Raw genomic sequence first — 25,892 nt, forward strand, 5'->3', positions numbered from 1 at the left:
GTGTTAAAGAGGTTTCCTTTCCTTTTAAAAATGCTTTATAGAATAAGTGTAAATGTCTGAAAGGTATAAGAATGTACCTTCAATGAAGCAGTGCCTGCGTAGGTGAGACGTATTCTCTGCTTTCCTGGTGTCCTGAGAATGAATTATACTCCAAGACTTCCTCCCTAGTGCATAAAGCAAAGACAATGGTGATGGTCAGCAGGTCATAGGTGCGTGTCTCTCAGCCAATCAGAAACAACAGGTGCCTGAGGAGTCTCTAGCCTGCCAATCAATGTACTCATTTAGTGCTGCAAAATACCTGAAAAATCTGCCCTGCTTTCCCCATAATCTACTGGTGTAAAAAGTAATTGAGATCAAGGGATCCAAAAGAATTTAGAAAATTTAGAAAAATAATTTACAATTATTTTGTGCCACCATTTTATACACGTAATCACTAACTGTGTTACATATTTATGATACATTTTCAACTTTCTTCCTCTTGTGAAAGCACTTCAATAAACCATCATGGATACCAAAGGCAGAGTCAATATATGGAATTTGGGAACTATTAGTTACCATTGTTTCTTAAAAAGCCCTGTTATGTCAACTTTAGTGATGAGCGATCTGTCCCAGTTTGCTTTGCCTAAAAATGTGCAAAACACATTTTGATGCAAGCGTAAATTTTCAGCAGTGAAATTTTTGTGAAAAAAATTTGCAGATGGCAAAATGTGCAATTGGAGTGCAAAATTGAGTCACTTGGTCAGGACTGAAAAGGTCTTAAATGTCCTATTTAATATGAAGTGGTGAAAATTGGATAAATGGTCACCATGAAAGGTAAAATAAAGTAACACAGTTTCTTGCCCTTGCTACATGCGCTATGTGCTTAGTGGGAAACAGACGCACAACCCGGGCCATCCAAAAGAAAACAAAATCTAAAGGCACATGTATAAATGTCAGCAATACTAACAGAATTTAACTAAAGCAGCAAAAGCAACTTCTAAAACTGCTAACATCTTGAGCACTAACAGCAAACAGTACATTAAACTGACACCTACCGTACAGTTCAGTTTCTGACATTGGTTAAAGAATAAGAAAAAGAGGTGAAATGAGGAAATTAAAAGAGAAATGAACGGGAGGAACAAGAACGATAGATGGAAAAAACTGGAGGTCATATAAAATAAAGGCAATGTGTAGAGTATGAGAATAATTCGAAATGCACAGAATCCAAAATTTGGTTTTCTCATAATCTTTTATGTTTTTCCCAAACCTACTCCCAACTCTCCATGTGTAGCGTGCTGGGCACAGGAGAGAATCATTTTGAAGTTTTTTGCTAAAATCTTGCCAAATTGTGTGTTTTTTTATTTTGTGAAGGAATTGCTACTTGGAAGAATATGGATTCAGTGCATCTGTACTAATAACTATTGGGAACTCCAATGTCTGTTCTAGTCTCCCCACCTGTTTTCTACTGAATAGGATAATGTGGGATTAACAAGATAAAGTGTGACACATACCAAAAGCTTCGTTTTCCGACACTGATTTCTGAATATGGGACCTAGGAGACAAGAATGATGTGAAATAATTGTATCTTGAAACAACGTGCTGTTTCACACAGACCCATTGTGGGTTTTTCTGTTGAATTTTGGCAACATTGCTTGCAGGGGATGTAACATACTGCACTGAGAAATCTCTTTGCCTTAAGAAATTGACTCTACTACTTCAAAATATAATTTCTAATGGTTTACTAATACTTGACTAGCTTACTCGCAGTGAAGGAAAATAAATACAGGTATCAGACCCCTTATCCGGAAACCCATTATCCATAAAGTTCTGAATTACGGAAAGGCCATCTCCCATAGACCATTTTAACCAAATAATTCACATTTTTAAAAATTATTTCCTTTTTCTCCGTAATAATAAAACAGTACCTTGTACAGGTATAGGACCCGTTATCCAGAATGCTCGGGACTAAGGGTATTCTGGGTACTCGGGACTAAGGGTAGTCTTTCCGTAATTTGGATCTCCAACTAAAAAATCAATTAAACATTAATTACACTCAATAGGATTGTTTTGCCTCCAATAAGGATTATTTATATCTTAGTTGGGATCAAGTACAAGGTACTGTTTTATTATTATAGGGAAAAAGCAAATCAGTTTTAAAATTATTTGATTAAAATGGAGTCTATGGGAGACGGGCTTTCCGTAATTTGGAGCTTTCAGGATGTCTTGATATTTAAACAGTTTCATAAAAAAATTAGATTTTTTTTATCAATCCAGTAGTTAAAGTAAAAAGAAAATAGGCAAATTTTAACAATGTTACTAGTTCACTAGCTGGATTCCCCAGGACTATGTGTGGCCAGTATTTAATGTTTATATAAATGTATTGATAGAATGGCTAAACCAGCACTAACTATATATCATAATGGACATTAGGGGGTCATTTACAACCGCAAGTGCAGTTCTGTCCGCACCACAGTTGCAAGTGCAGACGTAGCTCCTCCCGTTGAGCACAACAACAGTGAGAAAAACACTGCATTGTGGGATGTTCCACTTTACTCACTGCACTTGTGGCTATAAAAGATCCCTATTATTTGATCAGTTGCTGATACAATAGCAGTGAAAAGTAATTTCACAATAAAACCAAACATGCATTTGTCATATAAATGTGCCCATAACTGCCCAGTTTAATACCTGGGTACTACGTGGATATGTATGCCAGGGCCCTGCCTACCCTATGGTGCCTATGCTGCACCCCCATGAGGTACACAGCACAACCATTTTCCAGGACAGAAGTGCTTTGTTTATAAATATTATGGAGTGCCTTCTTGTGTCCCTTAGCATTCTTGAACTTTTGTCTGGGGGGACGGTAAATGCCCCCCCAATTTGGCAGCCCTAGTCAGAGCAGCAGCCATACAACTGACTCTTTTGCCATGTAAGCATGTAAATACTGTTACACAGACATACTGTATCTATATATAACTAGTACTCACTTTTTACTCTTCTTTTCTGATTCTGTATTTTTCACATCAGAAAATTCCTTACAAAGATAAAAAAAAGATGTTAAATTATGATTTGATCTATAATAATTTTATTTACAACCTTTACTGACACTAATTAATTGTAAGCTATTGTGAAAAACAACGATATTGTATTCCCAAGCAACCAAGAACAAAAAAACAGAAAATGAGACATGTTAATAATACCTTGACCCAGGGTTGGACTGAGTTGTGCAAGGTACAAAGGGGCTGCTACCCCTGGGTCCCCCACACCCCCTCTGAGGCCCCCACTATCCGACTGACACCCTGAGAGGGGCTGTGGCAGGGCAGGCCAGGCACTGAGGTGCAGATTGCCACCCTTACCTTAGGTGTCAAAGGGCCTTAGCCTGGCTCTGCCTAAAACAATCAGTGCTCATTGTCCGTTTTATATACCTTGTGCCTGAGCGCTTATGTTGGACCAATTTAACCCACATTAGTGTCTTGGGACAGGGCTCAAGAAAGAACCATACACTTACTGCTATGGAGATGTTGTAAGGGACAATCATTTCTTGTAGATTCCTATTACACAGCTTGTGAAGTTCCAAATAATTTAGGTTTGTATATAATATCTGGATTATATATGATTTTCTCCACATAATGTTCCAACCATGAAGACTGATTGCTTAGGGAGTACTACATACACACTTATTTAGTTAAAGCATTAATGGCAAGAAATGAAAAGGTTTTATACTCATTTAAATCTAATATAATGTTACCTTGCCCTGGAAAAAAGAATTTGTTTGCTTCAGAGAATCTGTGAAGAATATAATGGTTTCAGTTCTTCACTCTATGACATTACTGGTCCTTAACAATCATCCCTTTACACATAGCAGACACCCCTGTTTCTTAGCTCTGAGTCTCTCTCTCTAATATGGCACATCTGTTCCAATGCTTTAACTTCTGTATTCATTTGGGATTAACTTAAATTTATATTTATATATTAGTACATGGCTTTTTTTTTTTACAGATTTTTATAGCTGCCAGGAGTTTAAAAGAATCTTTAAAATGTATACTTTGTATGATTATCTGTGTGTTTATATACTGGGAACTTAAAAACCTATAATTAGCAAAACCCATATCCTGATCTGTTTGGTTTATCTTTGTATCTATATCTATCTATCTATCAACATTGGATGCAAATCATAGCAAACCAATCAGCAATTAGATTTGACCATCACCAACAAATTAGAAAAACAAAAGCAAAGATCTGATTGGTTGCTAAAAGCAACACCACCGGTGATGTTTGTCTCCAACGTTAATAAATACACCCCTTCCTGTTTGATGCACACTTGGAGATACAAAAGAACAACAGAGGGCCAGCACACTTGGGAAATAGCATTTATTATCTGTTTATCCAGTGATATATACTTTCTTACTTGGGAGCCACAGTCAAATGTAAAAAGACTTGGGGAGCAACACAAGCACCATAAAAGTTCTTGGAGGAGCCAAATAAGGGCTGTGATTGGCTATTAGGCAGCCTCTATGCACACTATCAGCTTACAGGGGGCTTTATTTGGTAGGAAATCTTGTTTTTATTCAAAACTTGCCACCAAGTCAGGAATTCAGTAATAACTACTGGGTTTGGGGGCACTGAGAGCAACATCCAAGGGGTTGGTGAGCAACATGTTGCCCAAGAGCCACTGGTTGGGGATCACTGGTATAGACCCTATTTTGAGATACCAAGGTACCTCAATACCTGCAATATGTGGATTATTATATGATTATCTTGCTCCATGGAAAAGCAATGAATCTGTTTATACTGATACCTGTAAATACACATTTAGTGGTGTAACTATAAATGATGCAGACCCCACGGTTATGGGGGGGACAGGGGGCCCCACACCGCAGGGTCTGCTTCTGTATAGCCTAGATATCCCTGGTCCCCAGCTGTTGATTTAAATATCCATGCGCAACTGCACAAGCTGTGGGGGGCCAGGGGGAGCGGTGGAGGTGGTGCCCACTTGTTATCCGAGTGAAAAACTTATCTTTATAATAGAGAAGCAAGTCATGCTCACAGAACCCATTGTTAATATTACTGTAGCTGTTAGACCCAGTAGTTCAGAGCAGCACAGCCAACAGCACCCAGAGTAGCCTTATCTGATTTAGCCAACGTTAAAATATATAGCCTTTCAGTAAACATTTCATATAATTGTAGCCCAGCTGGCTTCCTTGAAAATAAGCTTATTTTCCTGCTTTATGTGGATTTTCACTGTTGATATAAGGACTGCAGCAGTATTTATAGTAATAGGAATGAAGGGACTACAGATCCCAGAAGGCCATGCTCTGGAAAGGAAGTGGATCTGAGGACCTGAGGGGTGAAGAGCTGCTAGAGATCTCTGCTACAGGCTAGAGTATGTGTGGGGGCTGCATGGAAGACAGAGATCCCCCCTGCGCAGTGTGGGAAGCTGACTGAAATCCCGCCAGCGCCATTCCTAGTCACCAACTCAATACTGAGGGGAGACCTGCGGTCCCAAAATTTTTCTGTCTCACATCTCAGCAGCAAGTGTGCCACAGTACATACAGATATATCTAACTGGTGCAGCAGCAGTCACACTGGGACAGCCTGTACTTATAGTTCCCTCATACAGACTTTACAGGAGGAACAATCTGTGTCAGTTGCCACAGGAGATACAGACTGCACCAAGCCACTGTGGGACTATTATTAGTGACCAACACAAGTGGATTACAGTGAAAACACTACCTAGAATCACAGATAATTGTGACAGTACACATTTGAAGCTATTATAAAAAAAGCATTCTGGATGTAAATTGTTGTTTAAGGGCCCCAACGCTGCCGGCTTATAGGACATTAGGGGAGCTCCCACATTTTGAATTTTAGGTGTTTATTTACTTTGTTGTTAGAACTTAACTGCTAGTACGGTTTACATTGCATTGCACTGTAATTGCCATTTCTGCCTGTTCATAATTTCTGCATTTAATTTTTTCCTAAGTCATTTTCAGCCCAGTTCCTGTGTAATAAATCTAGGTTTACTTACTGTTTGTGTTGGTATTTACTGGGATTGGTATTTACTGGGAATCTTTGGGGTGTCACCACAGTCACAACTACAGTACATCAAGCCATACCCTAGGGTGGGCTACATAATAAATACTAAATATATACTGTAGCCATGTACTGTAGCAAAACATCCTAGAATATATATCATTCACATCAGTTCCTGTGGTCCCTCCCACATTTGCACACTCTAGGGCAGGGGTCCCCAACCTTTTTTTACTCGTGAGCAACATTTAAATGCTCTTGGGGAGCAACACAAGCATGAAAACATTTCCTAGGGGATGACCAATAAGGGCTGGTTATTTAATAGCCCAATGGTGACTGGCAGCCTACAGGAGGCTGTGCTTGACAGTACACATGGTCTTTATGCCTCCAAATCTTGTCTTCAAGCCAGAAATTCAAAAATGAAAACCTGCTTTAGTTCCATTGGGTGCAGCATCCAAGGGGTTGGTAAGCAACATGTTGCTCATGAGCCACTGGTTGTGGATGACTGCTCTAGGGTCAGTTTCACCATTAGCCAGCCTGTGTGTGTTGGGGTGTGTGTGGGAACCCATACAGACACAGGGAGAATATAGAAGCTCCTTGCAGATAGTGCCTAAGCTGTAAATCAGTGGTCTCCAACCTTTTTGGCACCAAGGACCGGTGTCAAGCATGAACATTTTTCCACGGACCGGGGGGTGGGCATTCATTCGCACGTTCATCTACGCTTTTTTACGCGCATGTTGCGTTGATCGCCGCAACGCTTTTATAAGCACCTTTCTTTGGGCGTCGCTTCGTTTACGCCGCATTTTTACTGTGGCTGGGAACTGAGGCGGCCCCCTAGAAAGCACCCCGCGGCCTAGCACTGGTCCGCGGACCGGCGGTTGGGGACCCCTGCTGTAAATGAACTCAGGACCCCAGCACTGCAAGGCAGAAGTGCTACCCGCTGAGCCACTGTGCTGCCCATGTTAGTAAATGGGCCCTGTATCGTGTACCCATAGCTAAAAAAAGAGACATAAATTAACCTGAATATAAAAAACCTGAATATAAAAACTGTGCAGTTATTTTTAATGTGATATCAGATTTATTTGAATGCTAAATACAGTTACGGACTGTTCTGCACCGTTATCAACATGTGTAACCGTAATATATTTTACCCCTCTGATATTTGCACACTGCTTTCTAAAGAGCTGTTGCACACCACATCCGCTCTGGGCTGAGGTTGAAAACAGGGCTCGCTGCTAGATTCTTTTCCTGGTGAGTAGATAAGAAAATATGACCTGTCCTTTGTGCTTTCATGTTTTGGAGGCAGTGGAAACAAAATTGTCAGCCTTATCAGCTAACATAAAGGCTATACTTAGAGTAAGAAAAAACTCTGACTGGAAACATGATTTCTAAAAAAAAAAAAACACAAATACTCACTATTTCCAGTTGGGTTTGTATTAAGAGGGTAAATAACATTGTAGTTAAAGAAGAACTACCCCCCAGGTTCCCAGTACATAATCTCTACATGCAGATTTGGTGCCCATCATCTTTAAATGCATCACATCCAGTTTGCCCTTGGTCATGGGTCACATACAGGGGGCCTAAGGGCACATGTATGTCTGCAAGGGCTGTAAGCAAATTCACTTGCAATTGTGATGTGTGGGCCAGGACAATATCCACGGGACCCATCAGGCAGGTTCAGGCCAACCTTGGCGAATCACTTGCGGGTCACAGGTGGGTTTAGGTTAAGCTCCTCCACTCGCTATCCCCACCCGCGACCTTATACTGCTGGCATCATTGCAGGGTGGGGCAGGGGCAGGTCTATAAATACACGGCAGGAGCCGGGTTGGGTAGGGTTCAGGTTGGGAGCAGGTGGGTTAGGGTCGGGTGGGGGTTGAGTTTTTCTTGACCATCACTACTTGCAATCACCCAGTGCAATCACTATGTTTTTTTCCCATTTTTAACAGAATTCTGACAAGTTGCAACCATACGGCAGTGCAAGAAGCACATACTGACACAAGTACCTTTTATGAATAGGGTTTTTTGTGCAACTGACTGCGGGGAGAGTGCAGGGACTGCAGCTGCACTTTAGGACATACAGTACATGAGCCTTTCAATCCAAATGTGATGCAGGCAATGATGGTCACCACACAATATAAATCTGTGTGTAGAGAAAAGGAACAGAGGATACTTTTTTGTTTTTATTAAAAGTGCCAGTGATACAGTTGGCTAGAGGGCAAAAGAGGGGCCTATGCAGCGGGGCCAAGAGTTAAAACTGTAGGGTGGGGGGGGGTTAGTTTCCAATAGCATAATGAAGGCAGTGGTATAACAAAACATTTTGCAATTGCTCTGTATTTTATATATTTTATAGTTTTTAATTATATATCTTTTTACTGGTTAATAGGGATTACTTTCCCCAGCAACCAGGCAGTAGTCAAACGGGTCAGACAGATCAAAAGAACCAAAATTATTTGGATTATGAACCCGGGGTTATCTGGTTGATGATCCTTGCTTGTGTACTAATTGGCCAGGTAATTAAAGTGACATGATGGGATGTTCATTAGTCTCACATGTATATTTTCTACTTTATTAGTGGCAGATTGATATACTCATTCTATAAGTATAGTCTAACCAAATGTCTAGATATGATTGCAACTTCATTACTGTGAAGGCTGAGGTGCAGCAAAGGGTGCCCAGTGTCTGTATTAAGAATAATGTATTACAGAAAGAAACCAGAGGAAAAGTTAACTATGATTTTTAATGAAAGGCTTTTATTGGGTCATTTCTTACCCTCCTCTGTCCCCTCTGTTAATTAGTAGGTGCTTGCAGGGTGAGTTGGAGACCAATGCGTTGTGGCTACATACCAGTTTAGAATGGCACGTGTGCTGCCAAATTCAATCTAGGGTTAAAAAAGCTCATTCTATAGGCACTAGAACCTTATCCTAGGCTGGGACAGGTGCTTCATATCAGAGATGTCTTCTACTGAACTCCACCCAAAGAGGACTGGTTTGTCTGGGAACGTTATATACATATATGGATAAATATGGCTGTGCTGCATATAGAGGATACGGAAAGATCTCTTATTTGGAAAACCCCAGGTCCCAAGAATTCGGGATAATAGAGCCTATGCCTGTATAAGGACTGTATCAAGTCACCAAGAAGTAAAGGCACCAGGTTCCACAGGTTGCTTATCTTTTCCCTTTTCCTCTCTCACGTACATACTGCTTCATATATAATGTATGTTTACTGTTAAATCTCTGTTTCTATTCTTGCCACTGAAATAAAAATGTATCAAATAGCTTTAGCATTTCCTGCTGTAATAGATAAAAGGCTGTGGCACAAAGGGAACATTCCAGTGTTTTGCCACCTTTGTGATTTTCAGCTCAAAGGGTATGCAACTAAATAGCCTCTACATAGACGTTCATGATAATTGGTTGGACCCCACCACTGCACCCATAGGAAAGGTGATTAATCTCTCTTGGCGAGAGGGTACACCACTAGGCTCAGGGAAATTATCATGAACAATTTCAGGCTTCTTGCCACCTCCCTGCTGAGCTGAAAATTACGCAGACAGCAAAACACTCAGATTTACCCTGTGGTGCCACAGGCGGATAATCATGAAGGGAAAAGTTCAGTAACACATGGACAGAGAATCAGAGCCAACTGTTTTTTCAGATATTAATCTATTAGCGTGTCCTTTTATTTCCATAGTAGTCATGGCATCATTCTTGTACTTCTCACCATACTGGCAAATGGATCATGTGCTGATATGTAAATGGTACCAGGGTACTTCAGAAATGCCCATACCAGCTTAGTAGTGCCAATCAGGTCCAGACTGGAATACAAAATAAACCCTGGTATATCAAGCACACAGAGGCCCAAACAGCCCCCACCATCCCAATAAATAGTAAGTGTCTATGGCATCTTACAGCAGCCCCTCTGGCATTTGCCAGGATCCACAGATTGCCAGTCAGGGCCTGGTGCCTTGAAATTTCCATTTGCTTTTCTGAAAAGAATAATAAATAATTACGTGACTTACCAAGGACAGAGACCGTTCATATGGAAGATTCTTTGCGTTAAGTGGGCTGGATGCCCGGCTATTGCTGTTCTCATTGGTGTCTTGGGTTTGTTCTACTGGTTCATACAAGCTGTCCATAGAACCCTCCTAGAAGCACAGAATCAGATCATTCTAAACATCATTTAAAAACAATACCAACATTGATAATGCAGACTGTATAGAATATTGGTCCATGAAACAAACCCAGGCTTGATTTCATTTAGGGTCTCTTAGTCTAATTCTGGGGTGGTTGACCTTTAAGTTAGCTTTTAACAATCTATTCCTAGAAACTTTGCAATTGGTCTTTGTTATTTATTTTTTATAGTTTTTGAATTATTATCCTTTCTCTTCTACCATCTCTATCTTTCCAGCTTTCAAATGGGGGTCACTGACCCCCGGTAACTAAAAAACTATTGCTCCTTGAGCTTACAATTTTATTTTTAATGTTAGTTTTTATTACTTATCTTTTTATTCAGGTCCCCTCCTATTCATATTCCAGTTTCTCATTCAAACCACTGCCTGGTTGCTATGGTAAACAAAACCCTAGCAACCAGATAGCTGCTGAAATTCCAAACTGGAGAGCTGCTGAACAAAAAGCTAAATAACTGAAATAAAAAATGAAAACCAATTGCAAATTATCTTAGAATATCATTGTCTACATCATACTAAAAGGTGAACGACCCATTTAAAGAAATTGGATGACACTGGAATAAGATGACAGGGCAATATAGAAGAATGGGGTATTAGGGGTATTGGTAGCTGATAGAGTATTGGCAATAAGTTCAGGGCACACATGAAATACGTCGGACTGCTTCCAGAGACACCTTGTGTATTGCCCCACATTGACTAGCAGGGTACAGATTAGCCCCAGATAATCAGTAATGTAACTCTTCTCACAAGCTTTGTGGCCTTGCCTACATATGGGTGACCACATTGTAACCTACCCAGATATATGATATAGTAAAAGAAATCACTCATGGTGCACATTGCTATAGATTTATATTGGAATAATATAAAAAGGCAGCACATGTGTAACTTCTTATCAAATGTGTAGTAATCATAGAGAGAAATGACCAGAGAATACATTAATGCCAAGATATACAGTAAGCGTGCAAAATTGTCATTCAGGGCGTGGATTAAATTTTTACTAATAACAATACTAAGAAATAATTAAATGAATCTACTATAAGTGAATCAGAGAAATCCTTAAATGTAAGCGACTACATCATTGCCCCCGTGGGTTGTGGCCACCAACTTGTTGCACCCAAGTCAACCGCCTCTGTACTCAATGCAGGACAAAACATATGAAAATTAATAGTGGACTGAAAGTACATAATCACAAGGCATTTTAGCCAGGACCTAATAAACTAATCTCATATAAATAACTGAAGATTAATAATATTATTCTGACCCCCCTGGAGTTAAGGTGCCCAATCTATGGATCCTCATTACGTCCTTGTTTGAATATTTTGCTTTACTAGTTGACCTGCATTTGTCTTTTCTAGTGTGGGTACATCTATTTTAATATTAGCAGCTCCTTTAATAGTTCCCCTGTTTAATGAACGATTCCTGTATATAATTTATGTATATATTTCTGTTTAGATACCCATCTTATATTTTTCATTGCTTCTGTCTTGGGGGTATGATATCCTGTGCTGCTTCCTGTAATTAAATGTTTTATGAGTGTTTGCTTTTTGGCACATTGTGCAGTTGGTAGTTGCTGGGTTAATAGTTTGTACAAGGGGGAGTCAGCGACTATGATGAAAGGCAGCAAAATCAAGAAAACTCAGGCTGAAGGAAAGCTGTCCGGAACCCCATCCCCCGCAGCCTACTATCCGCTGGGACATCAGCATGGCGGATGGTGCCAATTCTTCCCCAATCGCAACTAACTTGATTAAAGCTTAACCAGCCTGCTACAGCTACTTCACCCGCTACTACATTACAAAGGAGCCCCAAAAAGAGATCTATATCACCAATATGGCGCAAAAGCCCAAAAAATAGACCAATCTGAATATCTAAGATGATGCCTCCCTTTATCAGGATTGAGTCCTCTGGGAAAACCAAGGTGAACACAATGAGACCCTTACAAAATTGATGAAATATACAAATGATTGTTAATACCTGGTGTTTGTCGGATGTATTTTTGTATGTATGTATGTATATCTTTATTTATAAAGCGCTACTTATAGGAGAAGGAAAGGCAAAAGCTAAGCTTTATCAGAAAGGTCTATGTACAGCCAAAAGCACTCACAGAAATGCTGCATTGAGTTCCCTGTCAAAAGATTAGTTGTGTCTGTTTTCCTGTGCCAGAGACATGCAGCTCTCTGCTTTCTGCTCTTTCCTGCTCCCCCCTCCCTCAAGAATGCTAAGAACTCACTCCCCCCTGTAGGAATGTAGATCTGAGCCAATCAGCAGGAAGCTGACTCATAGTCTAACTGAGCATGTTCACTTGGTCTGGGTCTCAGTGCAGGATATTTGATACTGGTTGGCCATCTTCAAGAAACCCCTGTAACACTGGCAATTATATATGGTCCAAATGACCATCAACAATTATACAGGTATGGGACCCCTTATCCGGAAACCCATTATCCAGAAAGCTCCGAATTACAGAAAGCCCATCTCCCATAGACTCCATTTTAATCAAATAATTCAGAATTTTAAAACTTATTTCCTTTTTCTCTGTAATAATAAAACAGTACCTTGTAATTGATTCCAACTTAGATATAAATAATCCTCATTGGAGGCAAAACAATCCTATTTGGTTTAATTAATGTTTTATTAATGTTTTAGTAAACTTAAGGTATGGAGATCCAAATTTCGGAAAGACCCCTTATCCAGAATACTCTTGAACCCAATCATTCTGGATAATTGGTCCTATACCTGTACTACAATTATTTTTTGCTATCCTGGAGGGATGGTTTAGAGGCCCCCTCACACTGGCCGGAAACTTCAACAAAGTAGCCAGTCCCAATGTAGATAGGCAGTCAAAGTAACTTTTCCATGTGCACCAAAAAAAGTAGACATTTTTCTTAACTTTTATGAAAATTTTCTCTAGTAAATTTCCCCTAGTATTTCACAAACAAAGATACAATCCTGTCCCTGGTCAGACCACTCTATAGTGGGGACCCTGGCGTAAATAGTATAAAAATTGCAGCATTTGAAATCTAAACCAAAACAATTCAGTAGATGAAATCGGATTGGCTGTTGGTGGCTCCTAAAAATACAGTTCCCTAGTGACCAACTGTGAAGCGTTTGGGGACCCTGGTGTTAATACTGTGAGAATGGCAGCAGGTTGAATTTCCCCATTGAAAGTCAACCAGTAAAATGTTGGTGGCTCCGCCTACTTTTTCTAAACTTGAACTGCAGTTACCTGGTGCCTAACTCTGCAAAGTTTGTGGACCTTTGTATTAATATTTAGATAATGGCCGCAGTTTAAATTTAAACCAATAAAAGTCTATAGGTGAAATCTGATTGGCTCCGCCCACTTTTCTAAACTTGGGACGTAGCCACGCAGTGACTGACTTTGCAAAGTTTGGGAACCCTGGCATTAAACCAATAAAATGCAATAGGTTAAATCTGATTGGCTGTTGGTAGCCCCTAAATCTGCAGTCCTCTAGTGACCAACTGTGAAGAGTTTGGGGACCCTGGGGTTAATACTGTGAGAATGGCAGCAGGTTGAAAATCTTCCCTGTCAAAGTCAATGGAAAAATATGGGTGTTGAGAGCGGCACCACAAAAAGACGGGGGGCGGGATCGCTTAGAAAAGCACAAGCAACCTGCTCCGCTATAGGGCGAAGAAGTGTGGGGAGTTTGGGTGTTGTACCCCTAAAACTGTAGGAGGAGTCACATTTTCAAAATGGGGGCGCTATGAATCAGAAAAAGAAGAGGAAAAATAAAATGAAGTGGAAGAACAGTAGGTTGGGTTTTTCACACCAACGTAATAATGTGCTAGTATGTCTATTACAAATGGGGGTCAGTGGAAATTATACATAAATGATGTAAATTTCTTTGAAAGTCACATAGGTGACTATAGGCGCCACACATATAATTCTGTAAATAGCTCCCAATATAAACAGCTAATGTTACGCTATAATAAGCAGTTCATATAAAGAGTTCAAATGAATAATAAATGTGCTAATAAGTCAGTGGAGTTTGCCCGTCCCTGTCACGCTCCTCTGCGTGGGCTTTAGCTTGATACGCAAGTACCCAGGGTTTCATGCACACATAGGGAGAACACGCAAATACCTAACAGACTGTGCCAGGCTGGAATCAAACTCAAAACTTTAGCAAAATCCATAGATTGGGATCCACAAATCTGGGCCTGCAGTATAGGTCCTACCCTTTAGGCTGAGTTTATGGCTTGTGTTATTCCATAACACATTTATTTATCAGTAATTGCCCTCTTATTGCCCAGATTTACCAGTTCTAAACTTTCTCTTACTCCCAAGAATATGTACCAGTTCTGGGCCTTTTTTTGTTTTCATAGAATAGCGCTGTCCAAAGCATTCCATATACACAAGGGACTGGATTATGCTACTGCTGATGCCACACAATGACGTCTATGGTGCCCTTGAGCAGGCAGGGGGCCATAATTAAATTGGCATGACTATATGTATATTTATATATGTACATATATATTTATTTTTCTCTAATAATGTACACAGTGCTGTACTGCAGAACAATAAATTAATAGAACAGGGGTCATTACAATAATAAATACCAAATACAGTTACCTTTAAAGATTAAGAGCTAAGTGTAAAGAGACAAGTGGAAGGAGATCCCTACCCTGTAGAGCTTACAATCTAAGTGGGTAGGTAATTTTAGACACAGAAAGGAGGATACATCCTCCCACAGGCCCTCTAGATCAGTTGATCCCCAACCAGTGGCTCAGGGGCAACATGTTGCTCCCCAACCCCTTTGATGTTGCTCTCAGTGCCCCCAAACCAGGGAGTTATTTTTGAATTCCTGACTTGGGGCAAGTTTTGGTTAAATAAAAACAATATTTCCTACCAAATAAAGCCCCTGTAAGATGATAGGGTGCATAGAGGCCCCTAATAGCCAATCTTAGCTCTTATTTGGCACCTCCATGAACTTTTTTGGTGCTTGTGTTGCTCCCCAAGTCTTTTTACATGTGACTGTGGCTCCCGAGTAAGAAAGGTTGGGGATCCCTGCTCTAGATACACAGTCGAAGTGGTTTGACAAATAAGTGATATGGAATATTTTTCTGGACCAGGATTAATTAAAAACATCATGTAAATGCAATCTATGAAGAGCTTTGCCATATTGAGGAGTAACCGTGGAGAGCTGCCATGTTGGCCTCCTTACATATCTTACACCAGCTCTGTGTCTTAGCAAATGTAACCAGTGCAATGCAAAGTATTCCTTTTTCAAAAGAAAGTCAGTTGGGTTTTAAATTTCTTTATTTTTTTAATTAACAATAGTAATGTTATGAACTTTTTGTAAGAGGTAAATACTAGTGATGAGCGAATCTGTCCCGTTTCGCTTCACCATAAAATTTGCATAAACGGCAAGAAAATTCGCAAAACGTATTTGTCGCGTGATTTTTTTTTGTCACCCGTGTCTTTTTTTTTTGTCACTCGCGGCTATATTTTGTTGCCTGCGCCCTTTTTTTTACGTGACTGCACCCTCTTTTGATGCTTCCGCGCCCAATTAGAAGCGTGACAAAAAAAATCCGCAGAACAAATTTTTCCGTGGCTAAGTTTCAATGAAGTTTCAATGACAAAATGCAGAAATTCGCGGCGAATCCAAGCCTGGTGAAAAAATGTGTTCATTACTAGTAAATATATTAATGATAAAAGTGCTGTAAATGTAATACTTTTAAAGACAATGATGTGAGAACCTCTGTTCCTGTGTTATAACTCACTCAAGTTTTTAATTAGCACAATATGCTTTTTTAAAATGAGCCGAATGACAAAGCAGCATTTTAGAAGGGTTTAGAAATAATTCTATTAATATCATAAAATGTTATGTGGGGTAAATTTATTAATACTTTTGATGTCGCAAAGCACTGCTTGTGTCAAGCAATTGTCTTATGTAACCATGACAACAATAGGACATTGTGACATCACAGGCATCTAGTTGTTAGACCACAGACATTGAGTCATGTGACCAGCAGGGGAGCATTGTGACATCACAGTGACACAGCTGGGTGCCTGATGTTTACATCAGAAAAGAAGAATCAGATGAAGTAAAAGCAGCGATAGACTAAGAACTCCGTTCTTAGTCTCTCCTTCTTTTACTTTGTTTAGAGATCTTTTCAGCTTTTTAAATCTATTATCAAGGTAAGAGAATAGCATTAACTTTTTTCCAGTGAAACCAATTATAATTGTAGATATTTAAAACCTTTTAGTTGGATGTTTCAGCTCTGCAGAGCTTGTGAGTAATGGCTCAGCATTGCTTCTATGGGAAAACCTGTGTTTTGCTTATATGTGAATAGTGATTCACCATTAATAAAATATCATTGGTCACTTTTGCTTTAATGAAAGTCTGCAGTATAGAGACATTACTCCCTTCATGGCCATTTCCATATTTATATTTTGCTTATTAATAAATGAATACCATGTACTAAATCCAATGTGAAGCGAAAAGCCACAATACAATTTGTATGGAGGGAGAAGCAGATAAATACTCATTTTATGAGCTGGAACAATTAGTTAAATAGGAAAATATTATACTTTGATGCATAGTACTATATATATATATATATATATATATATATATATATATATATATATATATATATAGGCACAAAAAGCTTTACTCTAATCTAATTTAATTTGCTTATATCTTTCTATTGCAGAACAACTAAGAATGAAATTTCAATATACTTATATTTGGATCATCATATTTGGACTACATTTTCTATTTTCCACATCCACATCAGGTAAAGTATTTAATGTCAAAGGCCAAAAAAAGTCCTAATTTCTGTTAACTGATCTTTTATATTTTGTGGTAGGAAAGTCATCTCCCATAGACTCCATTTTAATCAAATAATTTCATTCAACTTACTTTCCCTTTTTTCTGTAATAATAAAACAGTACCTTGTACTTGATGGTTAATAAGCTGCATAATATCCATATTGTTGGAAAATCAATCCTATTGTCTATTTAATATTAAAATGTATTTTAGTCGACTTCAAGTAAGGTGATCCATATTATGGAAGGACACCATTTCTGGCCTCAACCTATAGCTTCATGCAAAGTGTTACAAATAAATATTGTACAAAAACCTGTTCAGCCAAGTAGGTTTCTACTAACGCTAATATTGTTTTGGCAGATGAAACACAAAGAAGAATAAAAAGAGATGGAGTGGTTATGTATCCGAATGGAACAAAAGCGACTAAGGAAATACACCAAACTCCTGGAATGCCAAGTGTTGTAAATGACACCAAAGAAGATTTGAAATATATTCTCCCTGTAGCTTTAATGCTATCTATGGTGGCAATTCCTTTGCTTTGTTTTATTGCGTGGTAAGTCACGTTACTTAAAGTCACTTTATTTTGCTGCTGTTGTTTAGTAAAACATTTTGACATTGGTTATACTATTCATTGGCTATTATTTAACATCATATTCACTTTGAGTATTTCCCTGCCATTCAGTTGAAGTAAAGAAGCCATATGGCTGAAACATTTACAAAAGTCCACTTGCTTTAGGCCTATCACTACTAGACACCGCAATACTGCCAATATTCTACACATGCACTAACATTTCATATATTGTGCTTTTCTTTTGTCTCTGCAGGTTAGTGTATGTAAAATGTATGCGGACAAAGCAAACAGATAAGGATGTAGAGAACCCGCCAGTGCAGCCAGAGGAAAAATCTTCTAAAACACCTGAAAGCTCTGATAGGTTTGTAAACCTCAACAAAGTTTTCTAATCCATTCTTTCCCAACCCAACAATCCACCTCTATTTATAGGCGCACACCTGCCCCACCTCTGATATTACGAAGGGGGCGGAGCAGGTGCATGGCTATAAAAAGTGGCTGCTGGAGGCAGAAGTGGGGCATAGTAAGGTCATGGGTGAGAAGGGTGGAAATAAGAGCTTAGCCCAAACCCCCACATGACCCACAAATCTAGGGGCCCATTTATAAATGTACGATGGTTTATGATTACAAAAAAATCGTATTGTTTTGTAACAATACATATTTTTATAACATTCCTGCACATCAGAAATAATCGTTTAAGAATACCAATTTTAACAAATCATACATTAAAACAATTGAAATTCGTACATTGATAAATGGGCCCCTAGTGTAGATATTAGCCCAAACCTGCATAGCCCAAACTGCGCATCACTATCAGATGCCTAGCCTAGAGTATATAAACAACACTGCTTCTTTTAAATTTACATTTATCCATATGTACCTTAGTAATATAAAACATGTTTGCAGGTTGATTTTTTTACCTCAATTGATAAAATTCCCATCCATAAATAAGTAGAAAACAAAAGAATAACTTTTTGTTTTATAGCTTCTTCAGGTGTCTGTGGAAGAAGATTATGGAGAAGATTAGAAAGAAGAAACCAAAACTTCCAGATGTAGAGAACCCGCCTGAAACAGCTCAGTCTGAGAAAAAATTAAAAGCAGCTAAAAGGACTGTTAGGTTTGTAGGCCTCAATTAAAAAATGTTGTATCTTTTGGATCGTACCACAATATTTTCGGATTGTAACAATACAAATTTTCGTAACATTTCCACACATCAGAAATTATCTTTTAAGAATACGAATTTTCGCAAATCGTACTTTAAAACAATGGAAATTCGTACATTGACAAATGGGCCCCCTAGTGTAGATGTTGCACCAAACCTGCATAGCCCAAACTGCGCATCACTATCAGATGCCTAGCCTAGAGTATATTAACAACACTGCTTCTTTTAAATTTACATTTATCCATATGCACCTTAGTGATATAAAACATGTTTGCGGGTTTTTTTTACCTCAATTGATAAAATTCCCATCCATAAATAAGTAAAAAAATAACAGAATTACTTTTTGTTTTATAGCTTCTTCAGGTGTCTGTGGAAGAAGATTATGGAGAAGATTAGAAAGAAGAAACCAAAACTTCCAGATGTAGAGAACCCGCCTGAAACAGCTCAGTCTGCGCAAAAATTTAAAGCAGCTAAAAGGTCTGTTTGCTTTGTAGGCCTCAATTAACTATAGATATTGTTTGCCTTGATTGATTCTTTTAATACACACATGCAATCAAATTTTAAATAATGTACTTTTTTTGTTTAAAGTTCTGTGCATAAAGGAAAACAGCAAAAGAAGAAGAAGAAGAAAGTTGCTAAAAAAACAGAGCTTCCAGTAGCAGCTCAGTCTGAAGCAGCATCTGAAAGCCCTAATAGGTTTGTGCCTACAGTTTTTTTTTATTTAGAACAATTATTCTTTAACAGAACACTGTCTCGCTATAGCAGAAGTCCCTACCTTATAGCTCTCACTTCTAAAGCAGCCAACTGCTACAGCTAGGTTTAATGGTAATTCAAAGGCAGCCACATATTGCTAAATGTAATGTCAAAGCTTTAACCCACAAATCAGTAATACTTTATCACTATATAATACAACTCTAAATTCAGTAATAGCTACACACCAGTGGCTCTGTATTATACTCAGGTAGTATGGTTATTATTAGCTATACACTCAGGAAGTATGTCTATGGGTTAAACTGATTATATATTCTACAAAGCAGAGATAATAGAGGTTGTGATGATGTTTACACTTTTCTGTTTTTACAGTAGAGAGCACAGAGAACAGGTAGAGAAAATAGAAGAACCTACTGAGGTAGAGAAAATAGAAGATCATATTGAGCATCCAGAACCTGAAAGTGGCGCTTTAGTGCCAATTAATACTTTCAGCTTTCTGGAGTCTCTGGTGACCTTAAATGAAAAGCCTACTAAGAATCAGAAACGTAAAAAGTGAGTTTGCTTTGCATATATTAAATAGCACATGTGTTTATTTAATAGGAATAATGTAGCAATAACTATTAAACTATGGATTTGACATTTGATTTGGGATAAATGAAAATAACTGGATGGTTATAAGAATAAATTGTTATAGATATCTTATATTCATTTGTATAGCACTACAAATATATGCATCTTTTATGCTATCTTTTACAAGCCATAATTATATATAGAATATTTTGAGAATGTTTATGTAAGTCCTAGGGGTGTTAGTAACAGCTGGAATGACACTCTTTGGTTTGTACAGGGTACAACGGTCTATGAAAATTGAAGAGATTCTAGAAAGTAAAGAAGACACAGAAGGCTTGCTCCAGCGGTTGATGGAACTAAAGAGCAAGTCACCGACTGCTAAGAACCTCAACATGTAAGTATTGTAAACCCAAACAGTGCTTCCCTTAGTAAATGCCCTATGAAATTCATAAATAATATAAATAATAAGATAAATAATAAGATAAATAATATCTTGCTAACACAAGATATATGTCAAGGATCTCATAATTCATTTATTTTATAGTTCGGTGTGTTATGAAAAGATTGACGACACCTACAGTGAGGAGCAAGGGGAGCCCTCACTGAAATTTGAGCTGGAAACCTCCACTTTCCAGCCTGAGATTTTAGAGACTTTGGAATCTGAGATGTGAGTTTGCTAAGTTCATTATACTATTTAAAAATAGAAACAGTTATATAAACATTTGACATGATTTTATTGCCTGGCGTGGGGATGTGAATATGCTTTTTGGGCAGTAACCATAACAACCATGCCTAAAAAACATAAAACAATATAATTGTTACTGGGTAGCAGAGTAGTATACTGAGACAGACTAAATTTATTTCTCATTTTGTTTCTCCTTCACAGTAAAGGGAAACTTGTACCTCTCGAGCCAACTAAAAATATCTACTGTAACGAGGAAGAGGAACTTCTACTGCAACTGGAGCTGTTAATACTATTATTAACATGTATCCATAAGTCTGCAGAACCCAAGATGTGAGATTTCTAAGCTCTATATACTAAATCACTATAGCGTTTTTAAATTCAGATTGTACTTTTAATGATAAAACAGGGCAAAAGTCTTAATGATATCTTAAATACAAATATTCATTTTATAAAGTAGTACTTGTTCATCAAATCCCCAGATTTCATAAACGTAAAAAAGTAACACATTTTTGTAATCCACAGTGATGCGCAACTTGTGCACAAAGAACCAATGGAAGATATCTGTCGAGATGAGGAACTTCTATTGCAAGCGGAGCTAATTTTATTACTATTATTATTAACGTGCAAAGAGAAACTTGTGTTTGTTGAACCAAGTGAAGATATATGTGGTGATGAGGAACTTCTGTTGGAAGTGGAGCCAACAGTCGCCAGCTCTCAGTCACCTCAGAAATCAAAGCAGCAGAAAGCAAAAGTGTGTAAATTCTATACACATAAGGAAGCAAAACTTTGTAAACTTCCTAAGCCGAAGAAAACAATACAGCGGAAAGCAAAAGTTTGCAGATATTATATGCCTAACAAAGGAAAAGTCTGCAGATTTTACAGGCCCAGCAAAGAAAAAGTTTTCAGATTTTTAAAATCTGAGAAAAAAACACAGGAAAAAGCAAAAGTTTGCATGTTTTATTGGTCTTAGAAGCGCCAAGGAACATTCTTAGGCCATGCATATTCAAGAACTGTGGAACCTAAAATGAATGGGACTGTCTTGATTCGCATAACCGTAAAAGGGTGGGATTTTGGGTGGATCGGGGCTGTGTCACGCCTAAATGGACACAGCCATGGCGGATCAAGACATGACCTAATACGTTTGGATGAAGCAATACTGCTCCCAGTTCTACACTGAAAGAAGAGGAAACAATTTGTATACCAATAGCGCCGAGTATTACCCACAGTTTTTCTTTGCAACAAATACTGTTTGTTGCAAAGTAGTGATAACAAAATAAAAATGATGACAATAAATTATGTTTTATTCCTTTTCAATTGTGAATGATCAAATAGAATGCTGTATTTAAATATATATTTTTATTGGGACCTGTTATCCAGAATGCTAATGAGATCTTTATATAATTTGGATCTCCATATCTGAAAGGGAATATTCACATTTAGACAATATTCTAAATTTTAACAGCTCCTAGGAGAAAAAATACATGTTTGTAAATCATTTTTATTAATTTTAGGGGCAGTTTATCTTTCCTATGGGATTTTTAAAAGTGTATTTAGTGAGTTCTAACTTTTACCATTTGATAAATACACTTCTAGAAATTCCATAGAAATGAATAGAACATGGTGAGTTTTCATCTATTAAGTTCTAAACTGACATTTTGATAAATCTGGCCATATATATATATATATATATATATAGACAGAGATATATGTGTATATATGTAAGGGTCTAGTTGCCAAATTGTAACACAATCCGTCCAAAAGAACCAGAATTCACAGGGACTTGTGCAAATTACAACCACAAACATGAATCAATTTTATTGGAATTCCACGTGAAAGACCAATACAAAGTGGTGTACACGTGAGAAGTGGAACGAAAATCATACATTATTCCAAACATTTTTTACAAATAAATAACTGCCAAGTGGGGTGTGCGTAATTATTCAGCCCCTCTGAGTCAATACTTTGTAGAACAACCTTTTGCTGCAATTACAGCTGCCAGGCTTTTAGGGTATGTCTCTACCAGCTTTGCACATCTACAGACTGAAATCCTTGCCCATTCTTCTTTGCAAAACAGCTCCAGCTCAGTCAGATTAGATGGACAGCGTTTGTGAACAGCAGTTTTCAGATCTTGCCACAGATTCTTGATTGGATTTAGATCTGGACTGTGACTGGGCCATTCTAACACATGGATATGTTTTGTTTTAAACCATTCCATTGTTGCCCTGGCTTTATGTTTATGGTCATTGTCCTGCTGGAAGGTGAACCTCCGCCCCAGTCTCAAGTCTTTTGCAGACTCCAAGAGGTTTTCTTCCAAGATTGCCCTGTATTTGGCTCCATCCATCTTCCCATCAACTCTGAGCAGCTTCCCTGTCCCTGCTGAAGAGAAGCCCCCCCAGAGCATGATGCTGCCACCACCATATTTGACAGTGGGGATGGTGGGTTCAGAGTGATGTGCAGTGTTAGTTTTCCGCCACACATAGCGTTTTGCATTTTGGCCAAAAAGTTCCATTTTGGTCTCATCTGACCAGAGCACCTTCTTCCACATGTTTGCTGTGTCCCCCACATGGCTTGTGGCAAACTGCAAATGGGACTTCTTATGGTTTTCTGTTAACAATGGCTTTCTTCTTGCCACTCTTCCATAAAGGCCAACTTTGTGCAGTGCACGACTAATAGTCGTCCTATGGACAGATTCCCCCACCTGAGCTGTAGATCTCTGCAGCTCCCCCAGAGTCACCATGGGCCTCTTGGCTGCATTTCTGATCAGAGCTCTCCTTGTTCGGCCTGTGAGTTTAGGTGGACGGCCTTGTCTTGGTAGGTTTGCAGTTGTGCCATACTCCTTCCATTTCTGAATGATCGCTTGAACAGTGCTCCGTGGGATGTTCAAGGCTTTGGAAATCTTTTTGTAGCCTAAGCCTGCTTTAAATTTCTCAATAACTTTATCCCTGACCTGTCTGGTGTGTTCTTTGGACTTCATGGTGTTGTTGCTCCCAATATTCTCTTAGACAACCTCTGAGGCCTCACAGAGCAGCTGTATTTGTACTGACATTAGATTACACACAGGTCCACTCTATTTAGTCATTAGCACTCATCAGGCAATGTCTATGGGCAACTGACTGCACTCAGACCAAAGGGGGCTGAATAATTACGCACACCCCACTTTGCAGTTATTTGTAAAAAATGTTTGGAATCATGTATGATTTTCGTTCCACTTCTCACGTGTACACCACTTTCTATTGGTCTTTCACGTGGAATTCCAATAAAATTGATTCCTTTTTGTGGCTGTAATGTGACAAAATGTGGAAAAGTTCAAGGGGGCCGAATACTTTTGCAAGCCACTGTACATACATACATACACACATTATATATATATGATTCATTATCTGGAAACCCATTATCCTAAAAGCTCTAAATTACAATAGAAAATTATTTCCTTTGTAATAACAAAGCTGTACCTTGTACTTGGTCTTAAGTAAGATTTAATTACTCCTTATTGGTGCATTTATTTAATAGTCAAATGATTATTAGAAGATTTAGGATAATCCAAATTACAGAAAGAAACCTTATCAGGAAAAGTCCCGGTCACAAGAATTCCTATACCTTTATCATACCCCCCAACTGTCCCGCTTTCCGCGGGACAGTCCCGGTTTTTACAGTGCATCCCGCTGTCCCGGATAGTTCAATGAATGTCCTGCACTACGGAAATGCAGAACATTCATTGAACAACCCAGGACAGCGGGATGCACTCGAGCGCTCAGGCTCCGGCTCATTTTGTGGCTCCTGCTTCTTTACTCGGCTCCTCTTACTGCAGCGACAGGCCCTTTTATAATGTTGCACCTGTGCGTACGTGTGACGTACCTTATAAAAGGGCCTGTCGCCGCCATAGAAGGAGCCGCATAAGGAGCAGGAGTCTAAAGAAGCAGCGTCTATGGGGGGGGGCACTGTGTATTGGAGGTACTCTCTATGGAGGCAATTAGGGGCTACTGTGTATGGGAGCACTGTGTATGGGGGGTACTGTGTATTGGAGGTACTCTCTATGGGGGCAATTAGGGGCTACTGTGTATGGGAGCACTGTGTATGGGGGGAGCATTGTGTATTGGAGGAACTCTCTATGGGGCAATTAGGGGCTACTGTGTATGGGGGGTACTGTGTATTGGAGGTACTCTCTATGGGAGCAATTAGGGGCTACTGTGTATGGGGGGGTACTGTCTATGGGGGAAATTGGGGGCACTGTGTATGGGGGTACTGTGTATGGGGGCATTGTGTATGGGGGGTACTTTCTATGGAAGAAAGCAATGCCATGGCTTTCTTTCATTTGGACTTTTTTGGAGGGTGCCGATCCCTCCGCAGTGAGCACCGAGCGTGAACTATTGAGGAGAGTTAAGGGTGTGCGTATAAGGTCTTTCGTCTGTACATGGGTACTTTCTATGGGGCACTGTGTATGGGGGGTACTGTCTGTCTATGGGGTCAATTGGGGGCACTGTCTATGGGGGGCATTGTCTATAGGGGGAAATGGGGCACTGTGTATGGGGGCACTGTCTATGGAGGGTACTATCTATTGGGCCATTGGGGCAAAAAAAATGAATTTAAAAATGCAGAACATTCATTGAACAACCCAGGACAGCGGGATGCACTCGAGCGCTCAGGCTCCGGCTCATTTTGTGGCTCCTGCTTCTTTACTCGGCTCCTCTTACTGCAGTGACAGGCCCTTTTATAATGTTGCACCTGTGCGTACGTGTGACGTACCTTATAAAAGGGCCTGTCGCCGCCGTAGAAGGAGCCGCATAAGGAGCAGGAGTCTAAAGAAGCAGCGTCTATGGGGGGGGCACTGTGTATTGGAGGTACTCTCTATGGAGGCAATTAGGGGCTACTGTGTATGGGAGCACTGTGTATTGGAGGTACTCTCTATGGGGGCAATTAGGGGCTACTGTGTATGGGAGCACTGTGTATGGGGGGAGCATTGTGTATTGGAGGAACTCTCTATGGGGCAATTAGGGGCTACTGTGTATGGGGGGTACTGTGTATTGGAGGTACTCTCTATGGGAGCAATTAGGGGCTACTGTGTATGGGGGGGTACTGTCTATGGGGGAAATTGGGGGCACTGTGTATGGGGGTACTGTGTATGGGGGCATTGTGTATGGGGGGTACTTTCTATGGAAGGAAGCAATGCCATGGCTTTCTTTCATTTGGACTTTTTTGGAGGGTGCCGATCCCTCCGC

The 25,892-nt window shown here is 39.3% G+C and overlaps 1 protein-coding gene across 4 annotated transcripts in view; it reads right to left on the minus strand.

The window, feature by feature from the left end:
• The window catches only part of samsn1 (SAM domain, SH3 domain and nuclear localization signals 1), a 146,447-nt gene that overhangs the window by 35,898 nt on the left and 84,657 nt on the right, over nt 1-25,892 (minus strand). For all 4 annotated transcript variants that reach the window (XM_031896611.1, XM_031896612.1, XM_031896613.1 and 1 more), the window contains 4 exons: nt 10,028-10,153; nt 2,967-3,013; nt 1,491-1,531; nt 78-164 (listed from right to left, as the gene is read on the minus strand). In XM_031896611.1, coding sequence (XP_031752471.1) covers nt 78-164; nt 1,491-1,531; nt 2,967-3,013; nt 10,028-10,153 — 301 coding nt within the window. The remainder of the gene's footprint in view (nt 1-77; nt 165-1,490; nt 1,532-2,966; nt 3,014-10,027; nt 10,154-25,892) is intronic.

The sequence above is a fragment of the Xenopus tropicalis genome, chromosome 2, assembly GCF_000004195.4.
Source record: "Xenopus tropicalis strain Nigerian chromosome 2, UCB_Xtro_10.0, whole genome shotgun sequence".
Classification (NCBI taxonomy): Eukaryota; Metazoa; Chordata; class Amphibia; order Anura; family Pipidae; genus Xenopus; species Xenopus tropicalis.